Source organism: Natrix helvetica, assembly GCF_964273705.1.
Source record: "Natrix helvetica genome assembly, chromosome: 1".
In the NCBI taxonomy this organism is placed as follows: Eukaryota; Metazoa; Chordata; class Lepidosauria; order Squamata; family Natricidae; genus Natrix; species Natrix helvetica.
Window position 1 is genome coordinate 231,130,117 of NC_138548.1, and position 22,208 is coordinate 231,152,324.

General features: G+C 43.6%; 1 protein-coding gene across 1 annotated transcript in view; it reads right to left on the reverse strand.

The window, feature by feature from the left end:
* Positions 1-22,208, reverse strand: part of PECAM1 (platelet and endothelial cell adhesion molecule 1) — a 48,068-nt gene that overhangs the window by 20,116 nt on the left and 5,744 nt on the right. Inside the window, exons 3-11 of the mRNA XM_081934405.1 lie at positions 21,582-21,851; positions 15,465-15,713; positions 13,861-14,142; positions 12,116-12,397; positions 8,730-8,837; positions 6,962-6,989; positions 5,287-5,360; positions 4,212-4,265; positions 2,008-2,076 (exon numbers count right to left, since the gene is read on the reverse strand). Of these exons, the coding sequence (XP_081790531.1) occupies positions 2,008-2,076; positions 4,212-4,265; positions 5,287-5,360; positions 6,962-6,989; positions 8,730-8,837; positions 12,116-12,397; positions 13,861-14,142; positions 15,465-15,713; positions 21,582-21,851 (1,416 nt within the window). The remainder of the gene's footprint in view (positions 1-2,007; positions 2,077-4,211; positions 4,266-5,286; positions 5,361-6,961; positions 6,990-8,729; positions 8,838-12,115; positions 12,398-13,860; positions 14,143-15,464; positions 15,714-21,581; positions 21,852-22,208) is intronic.

A 22,208-nucleotide genomic window follows, 5' to 3' on the forward strand; every position in this document is an offset into this window, starting at 1 on the left:
ACTATCAAGGTGGATGGGAAGCTGACCAATGTAGCTGCTTCCAATATAGCTGAGGAAGGCCATATTTCTCTATTTTGTTTAGTCCCTAACCAGTGGGTAAGGCACTGAACCATGGTTTAATCTACAGAGGCCACTTCTGCATCAGTGACTTCCTTGGGTTCTAGCATCTTCATGGCATCACTCAGCTCTTGATGAAGTAATATACAGCCAGTTCTCATTGCTGTTATTTTTGCAGAAGAATGATTGGATGACTCCAGAAAATGCTATAAGCCACTTGTGTGGAAATGATCTGTTACCTCTTGCAAATGTGAACAGAATTTATTTCTATACCTTCCCATTTTTTTTCTGTCCTCCTGAAAGATTGTTATGAATGTGTCTAATAAACAACATCCTTAATTCAGGTAATTAATTCTCTGGCAAATTATTCTTCTGATCAAAATACAACGTAGCTGACCCAGATGGCTCCTTCTGTATCTTCCTCCCCATTACAAATCTTTCATAAAATGATAGGCTAATGAGTTTTATCCAGGAAAGCATATCCATCACTCATTCGTAATTTATTTTTTATGAGAGTATCCTACGGCCAGCTTTCAATAATACTAAATACAAAGATACATTTTTAATGACCGAGATGCTGTTATTAAGTGTCTGTACCAAACTGATTGCACTTAGGAGAGTTTAAAAAAATTGGAACCTTATGCAAACCTGGAAGTGAGACATTCAGTCTTGTTTTGTAGAAGAAAGGAAATGTGCTGGCATGACAGCTTGGGAGGTTTTTTTTTTTTAACCTTTTAAGGATTTCTGTTTAAAATATCAAATGAGATCATCCCTGCTTATGAGGCCCTAAAAGCTCTGTTAAGGTGTGGCCCGCTTTCTAAGTTCATATACAAGCACTCACAAAACTAACATGAACTAATCACAATCTTGCCTAGGTTGCTCATACCTAAGACTCTGGATTCAAGGCATTACCAGATTGTGTCTTCAAATCTGCTGGGAGAAATGCCAAGACATTTGGTTGACTAATTGTGGTGGGACTCCAAACTGGCCAAATAAATTGGTCCTTAGCACCCTTATGCTACTCCCCCTTTGCCAGGGAGGGAAAGGAGTTTGTTCCTGCTCACTCCAATCCATTTATTGATCTACTGGGGGTCATCACACAAGCCTTTAGAGCCTCCATTAATTGAACGTATGGCAGGAGGGGAATATTCCAAGAAAGGCTTCAGGAGGACAGGAGATATAGGCCCTGAAGGCTAGTTTTGCATGAACTGGGGATACATATTGCTAGCCAATAGGGAAAAATAATTCCATAGGCAGACATCATACCATAGATGAGCAGAACTCAAGCCCTAGAAGACAGATATAGTGAAGTTATCCCCAGACTTACTAGGCAGCCCTAAGGGTGGACGGTAGGACCTTTAAGGGGCACCAGGTTGGGGAGATATATTCAAGCCTCAGTTGCCCACATCCATCTTCTGGTGAGGTAACTTTTATACAGCTAGTTTTCTGAAGTCAACCTAATATGGATTTGTTTGCATCAAGAGAAAAATTCTGAAGTTGTTTCTCACGCTGGCACCCCATAGTCTGATTTCTTTTCCCCCCTCCTCTCCCAAAACCCCTCTGCTCTGGAGGAAAGGGAAGTTTTCAGACCCAATTGCAAGGCAGCCGTTGGAAGGAAAGAGCAGGAAATGAGAAGGGTCCACTTTAATCTGCTGTTCAGAAGGCTGAAGGCAGAACTAAACGGAATAGCTTTGATAGCTTTTTCAGGCTAACGATTCAGTGCAGGTGGCCCCATCTTGTCACAATGAACAGGATAAAAGGCTGGTTTGTTAATTAATAAACAAGCTAGAAGGAAGAGAGCTGCTGGCTCTTGAAGCAGGGCCTGTATTTCTTCCTGTTTATCCAGGCCTAATTGTGACTGCTTCTGGGGGGGGGGGGACGGACAATTTCGGGAACTATCCATCAATCTCACAGCTGTTCTGGGCACACTGTGTCCCAAGATGTTCTTACCTCGGTAAGGGTCAGGCACCGATACTTGTACTTCTGTATATTCCACTTCAGGAGCCTCAAGGTCAGATCCTGCCACAAGCAGAGTAAGAAAACATTTGTTTCTGCTGCGCTCCAAAACAACTGAGAAGTTGCATATGGCCTTTGGTTGAAGTTGATGTTATTCCCACTGACTTTATAAAAACAATGCAGGCATTTCTCTAAATGACTAAATGTGTGTCTTTTCCTCCAGCAAACACCTTACGGCTTGGTATGATGTATAAACCAGCAGATTAAGACAAGGTGTTTTCATGCAACACATTAAGCCAGTGACGTCTAACCTTTTTGTTGAGGCGTGCCAAAAGCAGGGCAAGCGGGGGGGGAGCGCACGCGTGGGTCCACAACCATAATGCTATGTCCTCCCACCGTGCATGCACGACCAGCCCCAGCGCATTTGCGCAGGCCTCATTGAAGCCTCTGGAGGGGGAAAAACGGCCCAACTGGCCTACCGAAAGTTCGGGAACGGACTTAGGGGTTGCCCGTAAAATCAGCTTGCCAGCATGCACATGCACGCTGGAGCTGACAGGGTAACGCCTTGCATGCCCTCAGAAATGGCTCCTAGCACCTAGCACATGTGCCATAGGTTTGCCATCAGGGCATTAAGCCATGGTTTGATGAAAGAAAGAAAAAACATACCGTATTTATTCGAGTATAACGCGCACACGTGTATAACGCGCACCCCCTAATTTTTGATTAAAAATCGGTATAAAATTTTGTTTCACACCAAGCATTGTAATAGTAATGACTATTGCCGCCGGCGGGGCGGGAAGGGGGCGGAGGCTCGCCAGCTTTTGCTCTAGTCAAGACAAAATAGTCGGAGCGCCGCTGCTGCCGCCGAACGCTGGCAACAGGCGCGCACAGGCTGCCCACCAGGAGGGCGAAGCTCCCCCCGCTTCTTTTGGTGCCTTTTCGGGCTTTTCCTTTCCGCCTCCTTGCAAGGCTCTCCTCGGCATCAGGGCTGCCTTTTTCATCGCGACAAGCCCCACTGCTTTCGGGGGGGGTGAGGGGAGCTGTTGCCTTCCTTACTCCGAGGAAGCCTGCAGAGCCTCGCAAGGATCTCTTTCGGCTTCGCTTCTATGCTGGACCTTCTGTAGGTAGAACAAGCGACAATTCCTTGGTTTAAACGGCGGCAGCAGCGGCGGGGAGACAAAGGAGGGGAAAGGCGGCAGGCAGCTGAGTTGCAACTATTGAGCACGGCGCGGCACCGCCTGAGGCCGGGATCGAGGCTGCAGTCCGGAAATTTACAATTTACAATTCGCCACTGCCACCCCAGCCCAGCCCTCGTTTATAACGCGCACCCAAACTTTGACTTCTTTTTTGGGTATAAAATTTTGTGCGTTATACTCGAATAAATACGGTACCAGCACAAACTTTGTGTGTTCACTTTTGTATAATTTCTGTTTGGAGAAGTATAACTAATCAACAAACCAGCACATCAAAAATATTAATACAGTGATAATGAAGTAAAAACTTACCTACCCTATAGTAATGAATGGGGGGGGGGTCTAAATGCTTATTTTGCATTTATATCATACATTTCTTATTCTTTATCTTTTTTATCCTTTATTTCTTAGTTTCAATCCTGTAAATCTTTCATTTTTCCCTTGATTAATTGTCTGCCTGCTTATAGACTTTATTGACCATATTATAATTATTATAGAATTAATTGATGGGCTCGTTATAGGTTGTGTTAACAGAAGGATAGAATCAAGAATATGTGAAGTATTACTAGCACTTTATAAAACTATAGCAAGGCCACACTTGGAATACTGCATCCAGTTTCGGTCACCGCGATATGAAAAAGACGTTGACTCTCTAGAAAGAGTGCAGAAAAGAGCAACAAAGATGGTTAGGGGCAGGGTGGGTTGCTCCCGGCATTACTGCTGGTTCGGTGCGCACAATTTCCCCCCCCCCTTGCCTCTGGAGTCTGGGGAGGGCAAAAACTCCCCCCCCAACATGCGGTGTGTGTGCGTGTTGCGCGTGCATGGGGGGACGTTTTGTGCGCACATGCACAGATGGGCAGGGTGCACTGCATTGTGGGTGCACACACAATTTCGGCACATGAGGACAGAAACCTTTGCCATCACTGCCATAGGTGGATACAAGTTGAGAAAGGCGCTAAGCTAAAAAGTTAACATTTTATGCGGAAACCCAGAAAAAGATATTACCTCTATTATCCTCTTTTGCACTGATGTGATTTTTTTCGCCATCTTCATTATAACCTAAATGACAAAAATGAAGATCGAAAGACAAAAAGAAGCATCAGGGAGAGAATGAGTGTTTTTACCCATTTCAGATTCTGATCACTCTCATTCCTTATTTTCAGCTATAACTCTACCGGTATCAACTACGGGTAGTCTCTAAGGAATTACCCCTGGAAAAAATGCATCCCTCAGTAATTCCCCATCATTGTCCCACGTTTGGTTACATTAACACAACTATTAACACTGGGCCAAGAGGGGTGAATGATCTTGGGTCTAGACTGGACCATTATCATTGTTGTCGTCATCTTGGCAATGCTGTCATTATGTTGTCATTAAAAAGAAAGGATTTTTCCACATGATCTGCTAATGACAGATTGGAGAGGTTCTACCAAGTGAATTAAGAGGAGAGGCACCCACAGCATTTTCAACATTGAACACCAAGAGGGAGGCTTCCTCTGTTCCAGTTGTGTTTACCAGCTTCTTTGAGCACAAGCTGTGTTATCTAATCAATCTAAAGTGGACCAAGCCTCGGGGGTGAGAGCCACCAGTGGTGGCTGCTGTGGGCGTGTCCCCTTTCTGGTCCTTAGCCACTGATTTTCAGGGTCGCAGGAGTGTTGCAGTTCTCTGTGCCAAAATGCTATTGCTCTCACTTCTCTATCAACCCGTGGCTAGCATGAGACGAAATGGAAGCAAATTGTTTGAAAAAGCCAGGGGCAGCTTAAAGGGTGCTACTTCCAGAAAAAAAGTGGGGGAGAAGAGCAGCTTTGATGCCAGTTCTCTTGAGGCTATTTCACTTTCTCCATTTCGTTTGCCTTTGGATGATCACTCATTGGGCGGGAAGCCTAACCATAGAAGTCCTGTGGGTCTTGTCCAACAGAAGCTGGCATGAAAGGAGATGCTCTCTGGTGCAGACCAAATCCCTATTCTGTCTTTGATTAAGTTAGAAAGGCCAATGTCCACAATGGATGGCAGCATTTCATAGCTTCTGTGAGGACGTGCCCAAATCTATAACAGGCATCAAGAAAGCAAATCATCTTACCATAATAGAATTCTCCTTCATTGTTGTGTTCTGTTGTCAGTTTCCCATCCACTGAATTGGTTGCTCTTTTGGATCTAAAATGAAAGAGAACAAGAGAAATAAAGAGGCACTTGCGTTACAAATTACACCTAGGATTACTCAAAGTCTCTGAAATATAGTTGTGTACTCCTCTGATGCCATAGAGCAGCTGTCCCCAACCTTTCTGGCTCCATGGATCAGCAGCAGAGACATCAGTAGCAGTGGAAGCTTCACACGCATGCCCACCGTTTCCGCAGCCTAGTTCCCAATAGGTTGCGGACCGGTACTGGTTCACAGCCTGGGAGTTGGGGATCCCTGCCATCAGTGACGTGCGGTGAGGTTTATGACTGGTGAGGCTGGTGACATCATCAAACCTCGTGCTTGCTCCGATCGCACAGGCGCAGCCCAAACGAAGAAGTTTCTCTTCTCAGAAATGTCAGAAAGGGACAGACAGGCTGCCGCAGCTCCACTGAGAAGACATTTCTGAGAAGAGAAACTTCTCCTTTCTCCTCCTTCCCCCACCCCCTTCTAGCACTGATGATGTTACCTAGGCATTTTTTGCATCGGGCGAGCCCGGGATCCTTGCAAGGGGAATGGGACCACGTGTGCAGGCGGCTCCTCAGCGCACAGCCTCAGATTAGCACAGCCGCGATCCCCTTCCCTTGCACACGTTGTCCCATTCCCCTCCTTCCTAAGCCAACAGAAAGGGGACCGTGGCTGCGCTGATCTGAGGCTGGCATTGAGGAGCCGCCTGCTCACGTGGTCCCATTCCCCTTGCCAGATCCCGGGCTCGCCCGATGCAAAAAATGACGAGATCGGCACACTTGGGGCTGCTGCTGAGATGTCCAGGGAGGCTAAACCAAGCCGCGCACCTCTCTCAACCACTTTCACGGCTTCCCTGAGTAATTTTTTTTTATTTTCATGATGAGAGCGGTGAGGCTCTGCCTCCCCTGCCTCCCCTGACTGCACGTCACTGCCTGCCATATAGGCAATCTTTCCGTACTGGTGAATCTATTCAGGAATATTACAATAGTGTTATAGGCTCTTCCCCCAAATGGCTGACACACCCACTCACAAAACACCCATTTAGCAGAAGGCAACTATTGATGTTTTTTCCTGACACTTTTCTAGCCCTCTGTGATATTCCTCACCTCTTCACCTTTTTCCTGGGGAGGAATACCTATACAATTAATTGGGAAAAATGTCTGACTCTGTTTTTTCTTCTTTACCAAATATTCTTAATTCAACATTTCTACAATTCCCATAGTAGAATGCTTGCAAAACATTCGTATAATTTAACTAACCAATTCAATTATTTGTTGTGTCCATTTGGGCAGATCAATGAGGGCATTCCTACAGAACAGCATTAGGAATTTATTTATGGCTACCTGTAGATATACATACAGAAAGCAATTATGTTTGGAAAAGTTAGCGGTAAAAGGAAACCAGGCCGCCAAAGGACACAATTGCTGGACACTATCAAAGCTGACACCAGCCAGAGCACAGAAAAACTCAAAGAAGTAGTTCAAAATGTGAAGAGACCTGGCCCATAGAATTGTCAAAAATCTGACATGACTGAATGGATGACTTCATCATCATCATCATCATCATCATTGATATACATATATCATCAATAACAATTTGAATTCCAACTTACACAGCCAACTCCGTAGAAATGGTTTTCGCTTGATAAGGGGGGGAAAAAAACAATAAATTACTATGTTGCACTGCATAAACAGAAAGGCAGTTGTATAAACAAATGAATGGAGGAAAAGTACTTGTCATACTGTTACTCTAACACTGCACAAAGAACTCTCGAAGCAGATGGCTCTTAGTTTAAACCCATGTTAGTTGTCTCTAATTTCTTAAGGAATAATTCGACATCGTAGCTATCAGAAATAACAACAGAGTTTGTAAAGTGGGGCTATGTAAAACGGCAAAAGGGGCAGTTATGAAAAAATCTTACATGACAACATTTGTAAAAATGTGCTAGACTAGAGGATCAAAACAAAAGAATTCTCTATAACCAATAGGGAACCAATTTATCAGAAATTAGTTTTATAAATAACACACATATCCTTTCCACTGACAATCAAAAATCCCCTTAATCACATAGTTTTAAATAGGAGATTTCTACAAAACTGCATTATTTAAGAATTTCATGCCCTACCTAAGCAGATATTTTCAACTACTATTTGCTACGAGATACAAATTTTAATCAATCAATGGAATTATCAGAACACTACTTGGTGTATCTTCAAATACACTGGTTTTTTTTTCTTTTAAAGATATACATCTGTAACTTGCATAAATGAAGTTTGTTTCAAATTACACAATTCACACAGATTTCTAAAATAATTGGGTTTGCACAGTGATAGTTCATTAAATATGCTATCCTTGGTTAATTTGTCATGGTGTATTTCATTAATTAATTTAATTTTCCTGGGTCACATGGAACTGAATATTGACTATATGGGGATAACAGGCCTTGGAGAGTTCTTGGATTAAAGAAAGGACAATATCTACATTCACAGGTGACTGGAAACCCCTTATGAACTTTTTTTTCAAAAAATGAAAAAAAGATGTGACTTTAGAGAGAGAAAAAGGTTAAAACAAAATTGCACACACTTGCTGTGAAGAAAATTGGAAGCCACTTTATATCTTTCTCCTTTTTCTTACTTTTCTCTACTTATTGCCTTTCCTTTTAGCCTTTCCTTTCCTCCCGCTTCTTTCCTTTTTCTTTTCTACCATAGTTTGTATTAGTTCTTATTATTGCTGTAAACATTTTCAATAAAAATATTAAAACATGGGCTGGGTTTACAAAACATAAAAACATGGTGGCCAATTGTTTGTTTGTTTTTAGAATTGTGAATGAATATTAAATGTTCTAAGCCATGTTCAACTATAATTTGTTGAACACCTCATACTGAGCAATTTCAGGTATAATCTTAAATGAGTTAATCCAAGACCAAGACAACTCTATTTAGGATTAGTGTTAGTGTGGCATGCAAAATCCATGATTAATGCCTAGAAAATTGAGCGCATTTCGTAAACTTAAATACTCTTCTCCATTTCAACTTGCAAGTAAATTCTTCCATCATCTCAGTTTTTCCCCATGCTACAACAAAAGCCTCCATAAACATTTTCACTATATTCACTGACATATCTACTAACATTATAATTACGTGTGCATTTGCAAATTTAACTTTCCAGCCAATCAGCAGAAGCACCACTGCAGGACAAACGAAACACAAATTTAGTTTGGACAAAGAAAGAGTATTAATTGAAGTAGGTGGAAGTGGTCTTCTTTTATTCCTTTTGTTAGGAAATGCAGCATGAATTCTAACAACTAAAAGGTTCAAAAGGTGGTTTCTGTACTATTCACTAATCAAGTAAGAACTAAAGATTATGAAGATAGGCTTTACCCTTTGATTTCAAGCGACAATTCAACCAAATGATTGTAATTATAGCAGCAAGAAAAATCAGGAGGATTGTGGTTACAATAAGTCCTTTTTTCCACGAAGCCATGACAACTAAAAATTAAAAGAAAAGTAGATTACAATTCAGGCATATAATATCATAAGAATCTCTTCTAACCGTATCAACTCTTCACTGTGTCAGGGTCAGTTCTGTTAGAGTTTATTTTATTTTGTTCTGCTAACCTTGTGCACAAACCATAAAGTAGGGGTAGAAAAAGGTTGGTCCTCTACCCCCACTGTCATGGTTTCCATAGTCTTCTCCTTCAAAACAAGGTGACCAGAAATGGTGCTACTGAATCACAATCCTCTCCAGCTATGTTAGAAGGAGGAAGATCCCTGGGGTTTCCAATAGAGGAATATCGAGGGGGGGGGGGGGTGTTTGTGTTACAGGTAGTCTTTGATTTATGACCCCAATTGAGCCCACATTTTTGTTGTTAAGTGAGACATGCATTAAATGAGTTTTGCTCCATTTGATAACCTTTCTTGCCACAGTTATTAAGTGAGTCATTGCAGTTCTTAAGTTAGTAACCCAGTCGTTAAGTGAATCTGGCTTCCTCAATTGACTTTGTTTCTCAGAAGTTCGCAAAAGGTGATCACATGCACCGGGGACACTGCGCCCGTCATAAATATGAGTCAGTTGTCAAGTGTCTGAATTTTGATCAAGTGACCATAGGGAGGCTGCAATGGTCACAAGTGTAAAAAGCAGTCATAAGTCACTTTTTTCAGTACCGTTGTAAGTTTGAACAGTCACTAAATGAACTGTTGTAAGTTGAGGACAGTTTGACAGAACAATTAATGAGCAGAACAAATTGCCTCCAGACGTTTCGGGTGCTCCAGCACTGTAGGTTTTTAAGATGAGATTGGACAACCATTTGTCTGAAATGGGGTGGGGTTTCCCGCCTGAGCAGGGGTTGGACTAGAAGACCTCCAAGGTCCCTTCCAACTCTGTTATTCTATTATTCTGAGGACTACCTGTATCAACCCTTTGCTGGCACTTGGAGTTGTTATGGGAAGAAGCTGGACAGGCAGATCCTGCCATGCAATTTTACTCTAATACATGGGTGTCAAACTTGATTTCATTGTATTTGACCTCGGGGGACTGGGGTGGACAAGGCCAGGGAGGGTGTGGCCAGCTCGACATCACATGTCAAGGCTCAATTTTTGCCTGCAATGGCCTGCAGCTCTCTGCCAGTGAAAACAAAGCTCAGGGTGGTCTCCCTGAGCTCTGTTTTTGCTGGCAGGGGGTTGCAGGAGGCTGCCATGGCTGAAAATGGAGCCCGGGCCGGCCGCGTACAGCCTCCTCAAGCTCTGTTTTCGCTGGCAGAGGGCTGCAGGAGGCTGTCACAGCTGAAAACAAAGCCCGGGAGAGCCGTGCAAAGCCCTCCTGAGCTCTGTTTTCACTGGCAGAGGCACCATGGGCTGGTCCTTCACTGTTTCCAGAGCAGCCTTACAGGCCCAATCTAAGCACCCTTGCCTTTGACACCCCTGTTCTAACAGAATTGGACAAAATATAGAGGAAAGGCCACAGAATAAAGGCTAGGAGTAGTGGAATTCTCTTTGCACTTTTGCTTGGTATGAAAGAACACGGACTTCTTTTCATTGGTACATTACATTCCTAGATGTACAGGCATCAGCTTCTAACACCAAAATGAGAAAATGTGCACCAGGATGCAAATTGTCCCCTTTTGTCTATATAGAGGGCTGTATTTATGTGGCAATACAGTGGTACATGCAGTTCCATCACTTGCCCCGTAACTATGTCACTGAAGAGCTATTACAGGTAGTCCTTGACTTACAACCATCCATTTAGTGGCCATTTGAAGTTACGGCCATACTGAAAAATGTGACTTAGGACCATTTTTCACCCTTAGGACCATTGCAGCATCCTTACGGTCATGTGATCAAAAATTCAACCTCTTGGCCACTGATACATATTTATGACAGTTGCACTATCCTGAGGTCATGTGATCAGCTTTTGCAACCTTCTGACAAGCAAAGTCAATGTGGGGAGCCAGATTCACTTAACAACCATGTGATTCACTTAATAACTGCAGCGATGCATTTAACGTCTGGCAAAAAAGGCCGTAAAACGATCCAAAACTCAATTAATAACTGCCTTGCTTAACAATGGAAATTTTGGGCTCAGTTGTGGTCGTATCTGTGCATTCGTTTGAAATCTGGAATAATTCAGGTTTCCTGTCAGATCCTATCTAAGTTTCATCCTGGCATTTGGAATATTATACATGTAGTCCTCAACTTAGGTCCACAACTGACCCCAAAATTTCTGTTGTGAAGTGAGACATTTGTTAAGTGAGTTTTGTCTCATTTTGCCACCTTATGTGCCGAAATTGTTAAGTGAATCGCTGCAGTTGATAAGTTAGTAACCCGGTTGTTAAAGTGAATCCGGCTTCCTCATTGAGTTTGCTTGTCAGAAGATCACAAAAGGGGATCACATGACTTTGGGAAACAGCGACGGTCATAAATAGGAACCAGTTGCCAAGCACCTGAATTTCGATCCTGCAATGGCCGTAACTGTGAAAAACGGTCATAGATCACTTTTTTCAGTGCCGTTGTAACATTGAACAGTCCTAAAACGAACTGTGGTAAATCAACAACCACCTACACCAGGGGTGTCCAAACTTGGGAACTTTAAGACTTGTGGACTTCAACTCCCAGAATTCCCCAGCCAGCCATGGCTGGCTGGGGAATTCTGGGAGTTGAAGTCCACAAGTCTTAAAATTCCCAAGTTTGGACACCCCTGACCTATACAGAACAGAATCTGAAGGCTTGTTCTAAGAAAATGTTTTCAGAAATGCAGAAAACATTGTTCCTTCCCCTCTTGTGGTGCAAATACACACTTTAATTCTTTCTTTTGTACCCTTGTACTAACCAAGCGGTTCTTAGCACTTCTCGGTGGTATTACGTAGTGAAATTTTACCTCATCAAGTGTGATATCTACACCTTGTGTCATGATGACACAACATGCGTTCACCACCATGGTGACTAACCAGTGGTGGGTTCCTAACCGGTTTACTCCTGGTTCGCTGAGAGGGCATTTTGCTTTCTTCACTCGCGCACGTGTGCGCCGTGCATTGCTGCGCATGCGCAGTTGACTGAAAACTGTTCTGTGCATGCGCAGAAACATGCCGGCAATGGCAGAAGAGACCGGGGAACTGGTTCTGGGGTGTGGTAAGCCTGGGTCGCTGCCGGTTCCAGCGACCCAGGCCGCCATACCACTAACAGTTCAGCCGAACCGGTCCTAGCCAGTAGGAATCCACCCCAGAAAGCAAGGCCGATAGACTTTGTCTTCTGTGCTCAGGAGCAGGACGTACCCTTGACTAGGCTCTTCTGGCTTTCCACAAAAGATTTTGCTTGGTTGTCAGCTCTGCAGAAGTAACTCCCTTCATCCTGGCTTGTGAAGCTTTCCCTGTGCCAAATAACGGTCCGTTTTTTGTTTTCTATGAACTGGCGTAAGGATTTGCCGTCGTTTTCTTTAAAAAAGTGGAACTCAATAGGGAAAGATCCTGATTCAACCGAGCAGAAAAATAAGAGTTCGTTGCCATCTTCTATGTTCTCCTGGGGTTTTCTTTCAAAGGTTATGTTAGCAACTGGGGCTGTGGATGAAAGTACATGGACAGAAGTCAGCAGCAGCTTAAACTGGGTTTAGCAAAGGTCCCAATCCTTCCCAACTATGTTTTGTTTTTTTATTTATTTAATACCCTGCTTTCATCATTTGTACAAATAACTCAAGGCAGCAAATATATCCAACATACCCATTCTGACCCAGACTTAGCAGAACCAAGAAACAGATTCCTTGTCCCGAAAACCCCCTCTTTCTTTAGCTACTGTGAATTCATGGCATTCACACATAGAAAAATCCAGGCAATCATCCTTCCAAGGGTTAATTGCAATAACAGACCTTATCAGTTCCTTGGATAATTGCCAGGCCAGGATCTTCCAGTCCCAAAGCTGTAAATTAATTCCTGGCAAGCAGTCTCTGAGGCACGAACCACGATAAGCAAATCTTCCAAAAGAAATCCGAACTGTTGTCTTCTACAACCACCACTCCCCTTTTGCTTCTATTTATTCCCCAGACAGGGAGGGGCCATTCAGCATTCACGTCAGAGGTGGGTTGCTCCCGCTTCAGCTGAACCAGTAGTGGCAACGGTGGGAGGCCTGCCCACCCACCGGGATGCTCTGTGCATGCGCAGAAGCATCATGTGCACACAAGAGCGTGCACACGCGCACAAGCAAACCGGAAGTAACACCAACCATGTGTGCCTTTCTTCCCGAGTCGGCTCCTGTTCCTCAGTTGTTCTCCTCTCCTGACAGCTCTGTGCATATACGCATCTGGTACAGCCCCCAGTTGCTCTTCTTCCCCACTTATCTCCGACTCTGAAGGAAGGTGGGAAATGTTGGGCCGCCCTGGCTCTATCTCTGCTTCTGACACAGAGCACTCATCAGAGCCTTCCCCAGACTCCAAGTTCCTCCCCAACCTCCTCATTGTCGGAGTCTGCTGCCAGCTCTTCTGGAAGCTGGCGGGCCACAGCAATACCTTCCTCCTCCTATTTTCCCCACAACAACAACCCCTGTGAGGTGGCTTGGGCTAAAAGAGAGGGGCTGGCCCAAGGTCACCCAGATGGCTTTCATGCCTAAGGTGGAATTAGAACTCAGGGTCTCCCGCTTTCTACTCTGGTGCTTTCACCATTAGGCTGGCTAGGAATTGGACTTATGTGTAAAAAAATGGAGTTGCTGTAGGTGAGGGGTGTCAAACCTCATGCGCTGACCATCCCCAACCCTGGTTCAGTGAAGGGAGGAAAAGTTGTGATACATCATGTGACGACGATGTGTCGTCACAAGTTTGACACCCCTGCTGTAGGTAAACATGAAACTCTGTCATCTCTAAAAAAAGCAACAGAAGAGTGCTAAGATTTTTCAACGGAACCTTAGGAAATCAATAATTTCCACAGAGCAGATTCCCCAACCTGGCAGGCCTTCAGGTATATTCAGATTCAGGCAAACAGCGATTCTCGCCAATCTTTCAAAACGGAAAACAAAACACATAGCAAATAGTTACCTATTATAGTGACATTTAGCCTTTTGCTTTGTTGTGAAAGAGAGTGGCCGTTGTTAGCATGGCACCTGTATTGTCCAGACTCGTGGATGCTAGAGGCTTTGACCGTAAAATTTGCTGGTACATTCTCTTCAGTCACCATCTGCCTGATATTTATATTCCCTCTGTAAAGGGAGTATGTGATAGGCAGAGTCCCAAACTTTGAGTAGCATTGTAAGATGAAGAACTTATCCCGTACAGCTACTTGGGAAAATGGTTGAGAAAGGACAGGCAGAGAAACTGGAGCTGTAAAGAAACAGAGCATTATTTATTAATTAAATAACTAACTAACTACATTTATTTGCTGCCTGTCGTACACACTGGGAGATTAATGGCACTTGAAATAATAAAACAACCCTGTTTCATTACACGGCAGTTAGTTCCAAAAATAGGAAATGAAAGTGCAGGAAGAAAGCCACACACAACGGTGAGAGGAAAGGCAGTCTGTAGTTGTCCAGAAATACAGGTAGTCCTCAACTTACAACAGTTCATTTAGTGACCATTCAAAGTTACAACAGCACTGAAAAAAAGTGACTTATGATTGTTTTTCACTGTTTACGACATTTGCAGGATCCCCATGGTCATGTGATCAAAATACAGGTGCTTGGCAGCTGGTTCATATGTATGACTATTGCAGTGTCCCCCAGGGTCTTCTGATCACCTTTTGTGGCTTCTGACGAGCAAAGTCAATGGGGAATCCAAATTCACTCCACAAGTGAGCTACAAATTGATCAACTGCAGTGACTCACTCAACAACTTTGGCAAGAAAGGTCGTAACATGGGGCAAAATTCATTTAGTGAATGTCCCACTTCACCACAGACATTTTGGGCTCGATTGGGGTCGTAAGTCGAGGATTACTGTATTCTTTATGAAGGCGGCACCTGATAAAAATGCACTCTCACAGGACACAGATGAGCCGATTCATTTAATAAAGCATGAGTAATTGCACGTTGTTGTAAAGCTTGGTCACATGACCATGGTGCACAGCAACCAGCTGTAAATGTGGGCTAGTTGAAGAATGGGCCAAATGTGGTCATGTGACTGCCGGGGTGAGGGCAGCTGTCGGGGATTTGGGGCCAGGTCTTAAATAGCTTTGGAGGGTTCATCATAACTTTGAGCAGTTGCTAAGCAACTGATCACAAGTTGAGGATTACCTGTACCATTAAGTTGCAGAAAGGCTCGTGTGCAGTGTATAAATATTTCCAATTTATCAGATAAGGAAGCCTAACTTAGTCTTGGCTTTTCCAAATGCATTGGACACGCCAGCTAAGATTTCCAAGACTAGTTGTCCTGACTCTCACCATATCAAAAGAGGGCTCCTTGATGCCCTCTGAGCTTGCTTGCTTTCTTGAAGACATTTCATTACCCAAACTAAGTAACATCATGATGTTACCTACTTTGGGTAATGAAACGTCTGCAAGAAAACAAGCAAGCTCAGAGGGCATCAAGGGGACCTCATTTTGAACCCTGAGCTACAAATATTCTCCTTTATTTATATCTAGAAGAGCTCCAGGTTAGAGAAGGCGGAAGGAAAAACAGAGAGTTTAACATCTTTAAATCAACCTACCATAAACACGGAGAAACACTGGGTCACTTTCCTTGGAAATGTTGTTTATCTCTGCTCTGCACACGTAGCTTCCACTGTCAGATACACGGAGTTTAGCTTTGTAGCTGCTGGAGTTTACCAATGTTTTGTTGTCCTTTATGAGTGAGAGACTGATCGGCATTGAACCATTCACTTGACACTGAATTTCTACGATGCTGTTTTCGTCCCATTTGGTTTTATTAACCACTAACATCGGTTTGGAAAACAGTTCTGCAAAATAATGAGAGAACATAAATTATTGACCTGGAAAGGGAAAGGGAGCTTGAAGGTATTTGTTTGTTTAGAAAAATGTATACAGCTACCCATCTTAAGCAAACAATCGACATAAAGCAGCAGTCAAAGCACTGCCTGGCTAGGTGGCTCAGTGGCTAAGGCGCTGAGCTTGTCGATCAGGCAATTCAACAATTCAATTTCTAGTATAGGTCACCTGCATGAGCAGGGGGTTGGACTAGATGACCTCCGAGGTCCCTTCCAACTCTGTTACTGCTAAGCTGCACTTCCCAAATACAGTCTCAAAAGCATGGATATTGGCCTCTGCTAACAGCCTGGTTCTCATGATGGAGGGGTAACCAGGATTTCATAAACTTCTGAAAGGCCATGCGGCTCAGAACCATTTAGATCTGGGGCAGGGGTAGGAAATACTGTTTCTTACTGTTTCTGTCCCTCCTAGGCTCCTGCAAGATGCTCTATATCAGCGAGAAGACCTGAAGTATAGGTGCCCTGATGGGACAGGCAGACATGACTGGGGTGAGGCAGTTCTCGCCCTCTGCTATATACGAACTTAAAAATTATAGCCGGCACCTTACACCCAGTGGAGTTGCATAGACGTGATTTAGACTTCTGCATCAACACCGTCAGAGAACGTATTCGTCTGTTATTCGGAGACAGCAGGATAACTATTGCATTATACTTCTGTAAATGTTAACTTGTTGGTTAGGGGGCGCTCAAACAACAATGTGACTTGCTTTCTACTTGCCTCCCAACACGAATCAACCAATCAGCATGCAGGACAGGCAGCTCCACACAATACATAGTTAAGATTTGGGACGCCTGCACGTCAACCCACCTGCAACTATCTGCAAACTACATTTATCCATCAATCTCTTCCCAGTGTAGATATGCGTCGACACCTACGCTCCGTTGCGGATAAGTCTAAATCAAACTTGAAGTGTACTCAATACTATGCATGCCAATTGTTTCCTGGACCAATTGAAGGGTTCAAATGCCTTCCAAGACAGGGTGTTGCAGTAATTCAATCTGGAAGTGACTAAGGCACCAGCAGATCCAAGAAAAGACACAACTGGTACATAAGATGGATTTGTGCAAATCTCCTGCCCACCTAGCAGTTCGAAAGCATGCAAATGTGAGTAGATTAATAAGTATCACTTCGGTGGGACAGTGAAACAGTAATACCATTCCACGCATATAGCCTTGCTGGTCACATGACCATGGGAAATGTCTTTCGACAACGCTGGTTCTCTTGGCTAAGAAATAGAGATGAATACTGCTCCCTAGAGCTGGACACAACTGGACAGGGAAACCTTCACCTTTCTACCTTTTAGGCATAGGTAAGGTAAAGATTCCCATCGCACATACGTGCTAGTCATTCCCGACTCTAGAGGGCAGTGTTCATCTCTGTTTCAAAGCCGAAGAGCTAGCGCTCTCCAAAGATGTTCTCTATGGTCATTTGGCCTGCATGACTAAACACCGAAGGCGCACGGAACGCTGTGACCTTCCCACCAAATGTGGTCCCTATTTTTCTACTTGCATTTTTACCTGCTTTCGAACTGCTAGGTTGGCAGAAGCTGGGACAAGTAAAAGGGAGCTCACTCCGTTACGTGGCACTAGGGATTCAAACAGCCAAACTGCCGACCTTTCTGATCGGCAAGCTCAACGTCGTAGCCACTGAGCCACTGTGTCCTGACCTTTTAGGCGTAGCTACCAACTATTCCTTGACTAGAACTCATGAGTACAGGAGGATCCCCATATTGTACACCAGGTTTGCCTGGGAGGATTACTAGGCCTTATAGAGTTATCAATGGCACAAATCCAGAACTAGCTTCACCCCTAAATCCAGAGACACTCATGCTTGCTTGCATGAGTTGCAATCCAGCAAAGATACCCAGCCCCTTCAGGGACTAAGCTATGTCATTGAATGTTAGTTTTACAGAGTGTGAACCACCCTTTCAGAACCAAAACAACAACAACAAACAAGCATTAAAATAATTAGTGGGAGCATATGCTCAAAATTCTTGAATAATGGTTCCAAACACAGATTCCCCCCCCCCCCCCCCTGTCAACCAACAGGGAATATTAAGTTAATAGTGCTGGAATTATCACCATCAAAGTTGACACCAGCCAGAGCACAGAGCAACCCAAAGAAGCTGTGGAAGATCAGAAGAGGTGGAGAGATGGGACCCATAGAGTCGCCAAGAATCAGACATGACTGAATGCATATCATCATCACTGGAATTATAGTGAGGAGGAATTTGTAAAGTGATTGTAGAGATGAGAGAGAGGAGGAGCAGGTTAACTCTAATAATTGCAATGTACAAAGCTCCTTCCATATCAGTACATAATGCATGGGATATCAAGTCTTAGTACCCCAGGCGCAGACTGCACATTTATCTATGAAATGTGTGACCTGCCACAATTCAGTGATTCTTGGCAGCTTACAAAACCAAGCTGCCTTTTTCTGTTTTTAATAGCCAAAACAGAAGCTTTATTGCCCAATAGAAATTTGCCACCCTCAAGTTTGCAGAAATAATAGGGGAACGACAATCTATTGAAAGAAGCTATTGAGTCCATGGGTTTCCTGCTCTGTAAAAGGGCTTATGTATGTCAGTATTCTCTGTGCATCACTCAGGTAGCCATGCAGCCCCCAGGCAATGCCTCAAACCCTTGGTAAAGATAGCAAGTCTCTCTATTATTGGCTTAAGTTCAGAATTTTAAACAGATTTGGTTTTCGGAATCTGGAAATATAAATGTTATTACATTATAATGCATCACTGCCTTTTAACTGAGATAATTGGCACTTTTTACAAGGCATTGTTTACAAGGTTATTGTTTAAATTTCATGCATGGGTGATACTGGCCCCAATGCCACCCTTTCAGCATTTTTCTCTGGATCTAATTTTCCCTGTCGCTGTCAGGAAACTCTGGATGATTCACTTTCGTTCTAAGAACGCTAAATGCGCTTGTTTGTTCACTTGCTCGCTGCCAAAGGACTGGAAGGTGGCTTTCGTTTCTTCCAGGAAATTTGGATTAATGTTTATGTACTCTTCTAAAAAGACATCCACAGTACAATGGAAACAATAAGAGAAATCATAAAAATAATAGAACATTTCCCCAAAAGACGTAAACTTAAATCTTAAAATACGTTAAAACTACAAGCATTGCAATACTCATTCACTTTAAAAAGTACAAGTAGTCCTCAACATACGACCACAACTGAGCCCAAAGTTGCCATTATTAAGCAAGGCAGTTGTTTTGCCCCCGTTTTCAACTTTTTTGTTATGGTTGGTAAGCGAAATCATGCAGTTGTTATTTGTATCCTGTAGTCATTAAGCAAATCTGGTTTCCTCCATTGACTTGGCTTATCAGCTGGGAAGGTTAGAAAGGGTGATTACATGACCCCGGAACAGTGCAACGGTCATAAATACATGGCCAGTTGCCACGAATCCAAACCTTGATTAGTGTATTTTTCGGAGAATAAGACACACCGGAGTATAAGACGCACCAAGATTTTGAAGAGGCAAATAAAAAAAAAGGTTTTGCCCTCTGCAGACCTCCCCAAAACAGCCAATTTTTCATGAAAACGGGCCCATTTTTTTGTCAAAAAAAGAGCATGCATAGCTTTTAGGAGGCTTATAGAGTGCTCCCAGGAGTTGTGGGGGGGGGCAAAAACAAGCAAAAAATAATCCATATTTCGCTCATTTTTGCCCTCCCAGCTCCCAGGAACACTCTGGAAGTCTCCTAAAGGCTATGCACAGCCATTTTTGCAAAGGGGGCGTGGTTTCGGGAGGCTAAAAATGCTGTATTCAGTGTATAAGACGCACCCAGATTTTCACCCTCTTTTTTGGTTGAAGAAGGTCCGTCTTATACGCTGAAAAATGCGGTATGTGACTGTGGGGGTACTGGCGTGACAGTGATGCAAGTTTGAAAACTGGTCATAAGTCACTTTTTTCACTGCCGTTGTGTGAGAAACAGAACTCACCACTCAGAGATTTGACAAAGTCATTGAGTGAAGCTGCAAGCAGCTTATTGAAAAATATGTTTTTTTCAAGAGTGGGTGGCTAGCAAAGTAGGCACACCCAAAGATAGATTCCAGCAGCATTTCATTCCCTCAGCCAGAAGTGCAAGTCCCTCCCTTGTTTTCCCAATTTGAAAAGGGCCATAAGGTTCACAACCATTCCGGAATGCCTGTTTCACTCACCTGAATCCCCTCCCTGTTTCCATTAGTTCCACTTTTCCCTTGTTTGCTTTTAGCAGTGAGTAGCCCACAGATCCTGCTTTCTTGTAACCCCGTAATGGCGAACCTATGGAATGCGTGGCACAGGTGGCACGCAGAGCCATCTCTGAGGGCACACGAGCCATTGCCCTAGGTCAGCTGCAGCACTCATGAGTGCACTGGCCAACTGATTTTTAGCTTTCAAAGGGCCTTGGGAGGGCTGGGGGGGGGGCTTTTTCACCCTCTTCAGGCTTCAGGAAAGCATCCAAAGCCTAGGAAGGGTGAAAAACGGGCCTACCAGAAGTAGGGGTGGGGGTGGCAAGGCAGCGGGGTGGGTGGGTCATGCATGATGCGAGGGGAGGTGCGGGGGGGATTGAATTATGGGTGTGGGAACGCACACGCACACTTTCAGCACCCGAGCCCAAAAAGGTTAGCCATCACTGTTGTAACCCATTTGCATCGGCACAAGAAACTGAAATAAGCAGTTAGTTTCTTTATCCTATGCTTCTCTGTAAGCTCTTGTGGTTAAACTGCCAGCTGCCATGTTTCTATCAGCTAGCTTTTCTTTCTAAGACATTTCCTCTTCTTCTAACTTTTACTCTTTCTTGTTAATTCTAAGGCACATTATTTTTCTAAGCATATGTTGCAAGAACAAGCCTTTTGTTGTTTTCCACAGTTGTAACTTCAAATGATCACTAAATGAATTGTAAGTCGTCAGTTGAGGACTACCTGTACTGTAATGTTACCCTATCATAGAAGGAAGGCCCATAGAAGGAAGGAAGACTTGCTGAAGCAGGTCTTAAGGTATGCACTACATTGGAGTCATTCATATTTGCCCACAGACTCCATGAGATGGCTCAAAAGCAACCCGAATGCTATTTCTGAGTTTGAAAAGTGCTCCTGGTAAATGTTATTGTCTACTGTGCCCTTCCCAAGTTTTCAAGTGGATTCATGATGGGCTGAAGGACTCAACTGCCTTACTCCTAGGCAAGGCAATATTGTCTTCATAGCCTACAGCTTGCCTAAAAAAACAAGCAACACCTTCTGTGTCTATTTCCAGAACTGTGGTATAGGAATGCCCAATCCTGCTGTACTTAAACCTTCAGGAAAAGAAAAGCATGTGTGTTTAGATGCTCCCTTTTTTTTCTGCTGGGTTCACCTGATATAGCTCCAGAAGGTATGAAGGACATCGTAGGACATCATGAAGCCACTCTGACTAGAACTCATCCATACCAGAGGTGGGTAGCTCCCGGTTCGGTTTGGTTTGGCCAAACCAGTAGTGGAATTCAGGCATGGGTTGCAGAACCAGAAGCAATCCAGGCCTGCCACGCCCCCGAACCGGTTTCCTCGCTGCCGCTGGGCTGCTGCAATTTTGGTTTTCAGTTGTTCTGCGCATGCGCGGAGAACAATTTACATTGAACAGTGCACACACGTCCGGGCATGTGTGAGCAAAGTGAGTGCATGTGCGTTGTGTGCAGGTTGTGAACCGTTAGTAAAACCGGCAGTATGATCCATTCCATACGATAAATTCATATCATGAAAAAGTAGATATTCTACTCCATAATTAGTGAAAACATAGATTAAGATCAGGCCGCAAGTTATTAAAGCAAGATGGAGAAATCTCTTACCAGTCACCACAAGTTCTTCTTTGTTGATTTTAGATACACTTCCATGCTCCACTTTGCAAATATAATTGCCATTGTCTTCCATCTTGACTACCTTGCAATATATCAGGGTCTCTCTGCCCTTTGTGCTATTCAGAATTGTTTTATTTTTCTGCAAGATAATTTCAGTTTGATCCTGGTGAAGTAGGACGGTTGAACATGTTATGCAGATCTTATCCCCTTCGGTAATATTCTGTGATGGGTTGATGGTTATTTTAGGAACAAGAAATGGTTCTGCAAAAAAAAAAAAAAAAGAAGCCAATCTATCATAATTTAAAAAAAACACACAAAACAACAGCATATGGAAAGGTTCCAGAGAGGTGGTTATGTTACTCCGCTAAAAAAAAAAATTTGAGTCTGGGCATTGTGGCAGCTGTCAGAAAAATAATTAGGACTTCCAACTCAAGCTGGGGCTGCGTATGAACAAAAATGAGATTCAAACAGCTGTGAGGAAAGAAGAAATATTTATTCCTAAAAGCAAAACAGTTTGCATTTAAGGGCAAGCTGCAAAGAAATGGGGTACAGCAACAGGTTTTTTTTTTATAGGGGGAGCTTGTCTGTGTGTCATGTGCTGATTCTGGGATGACACTT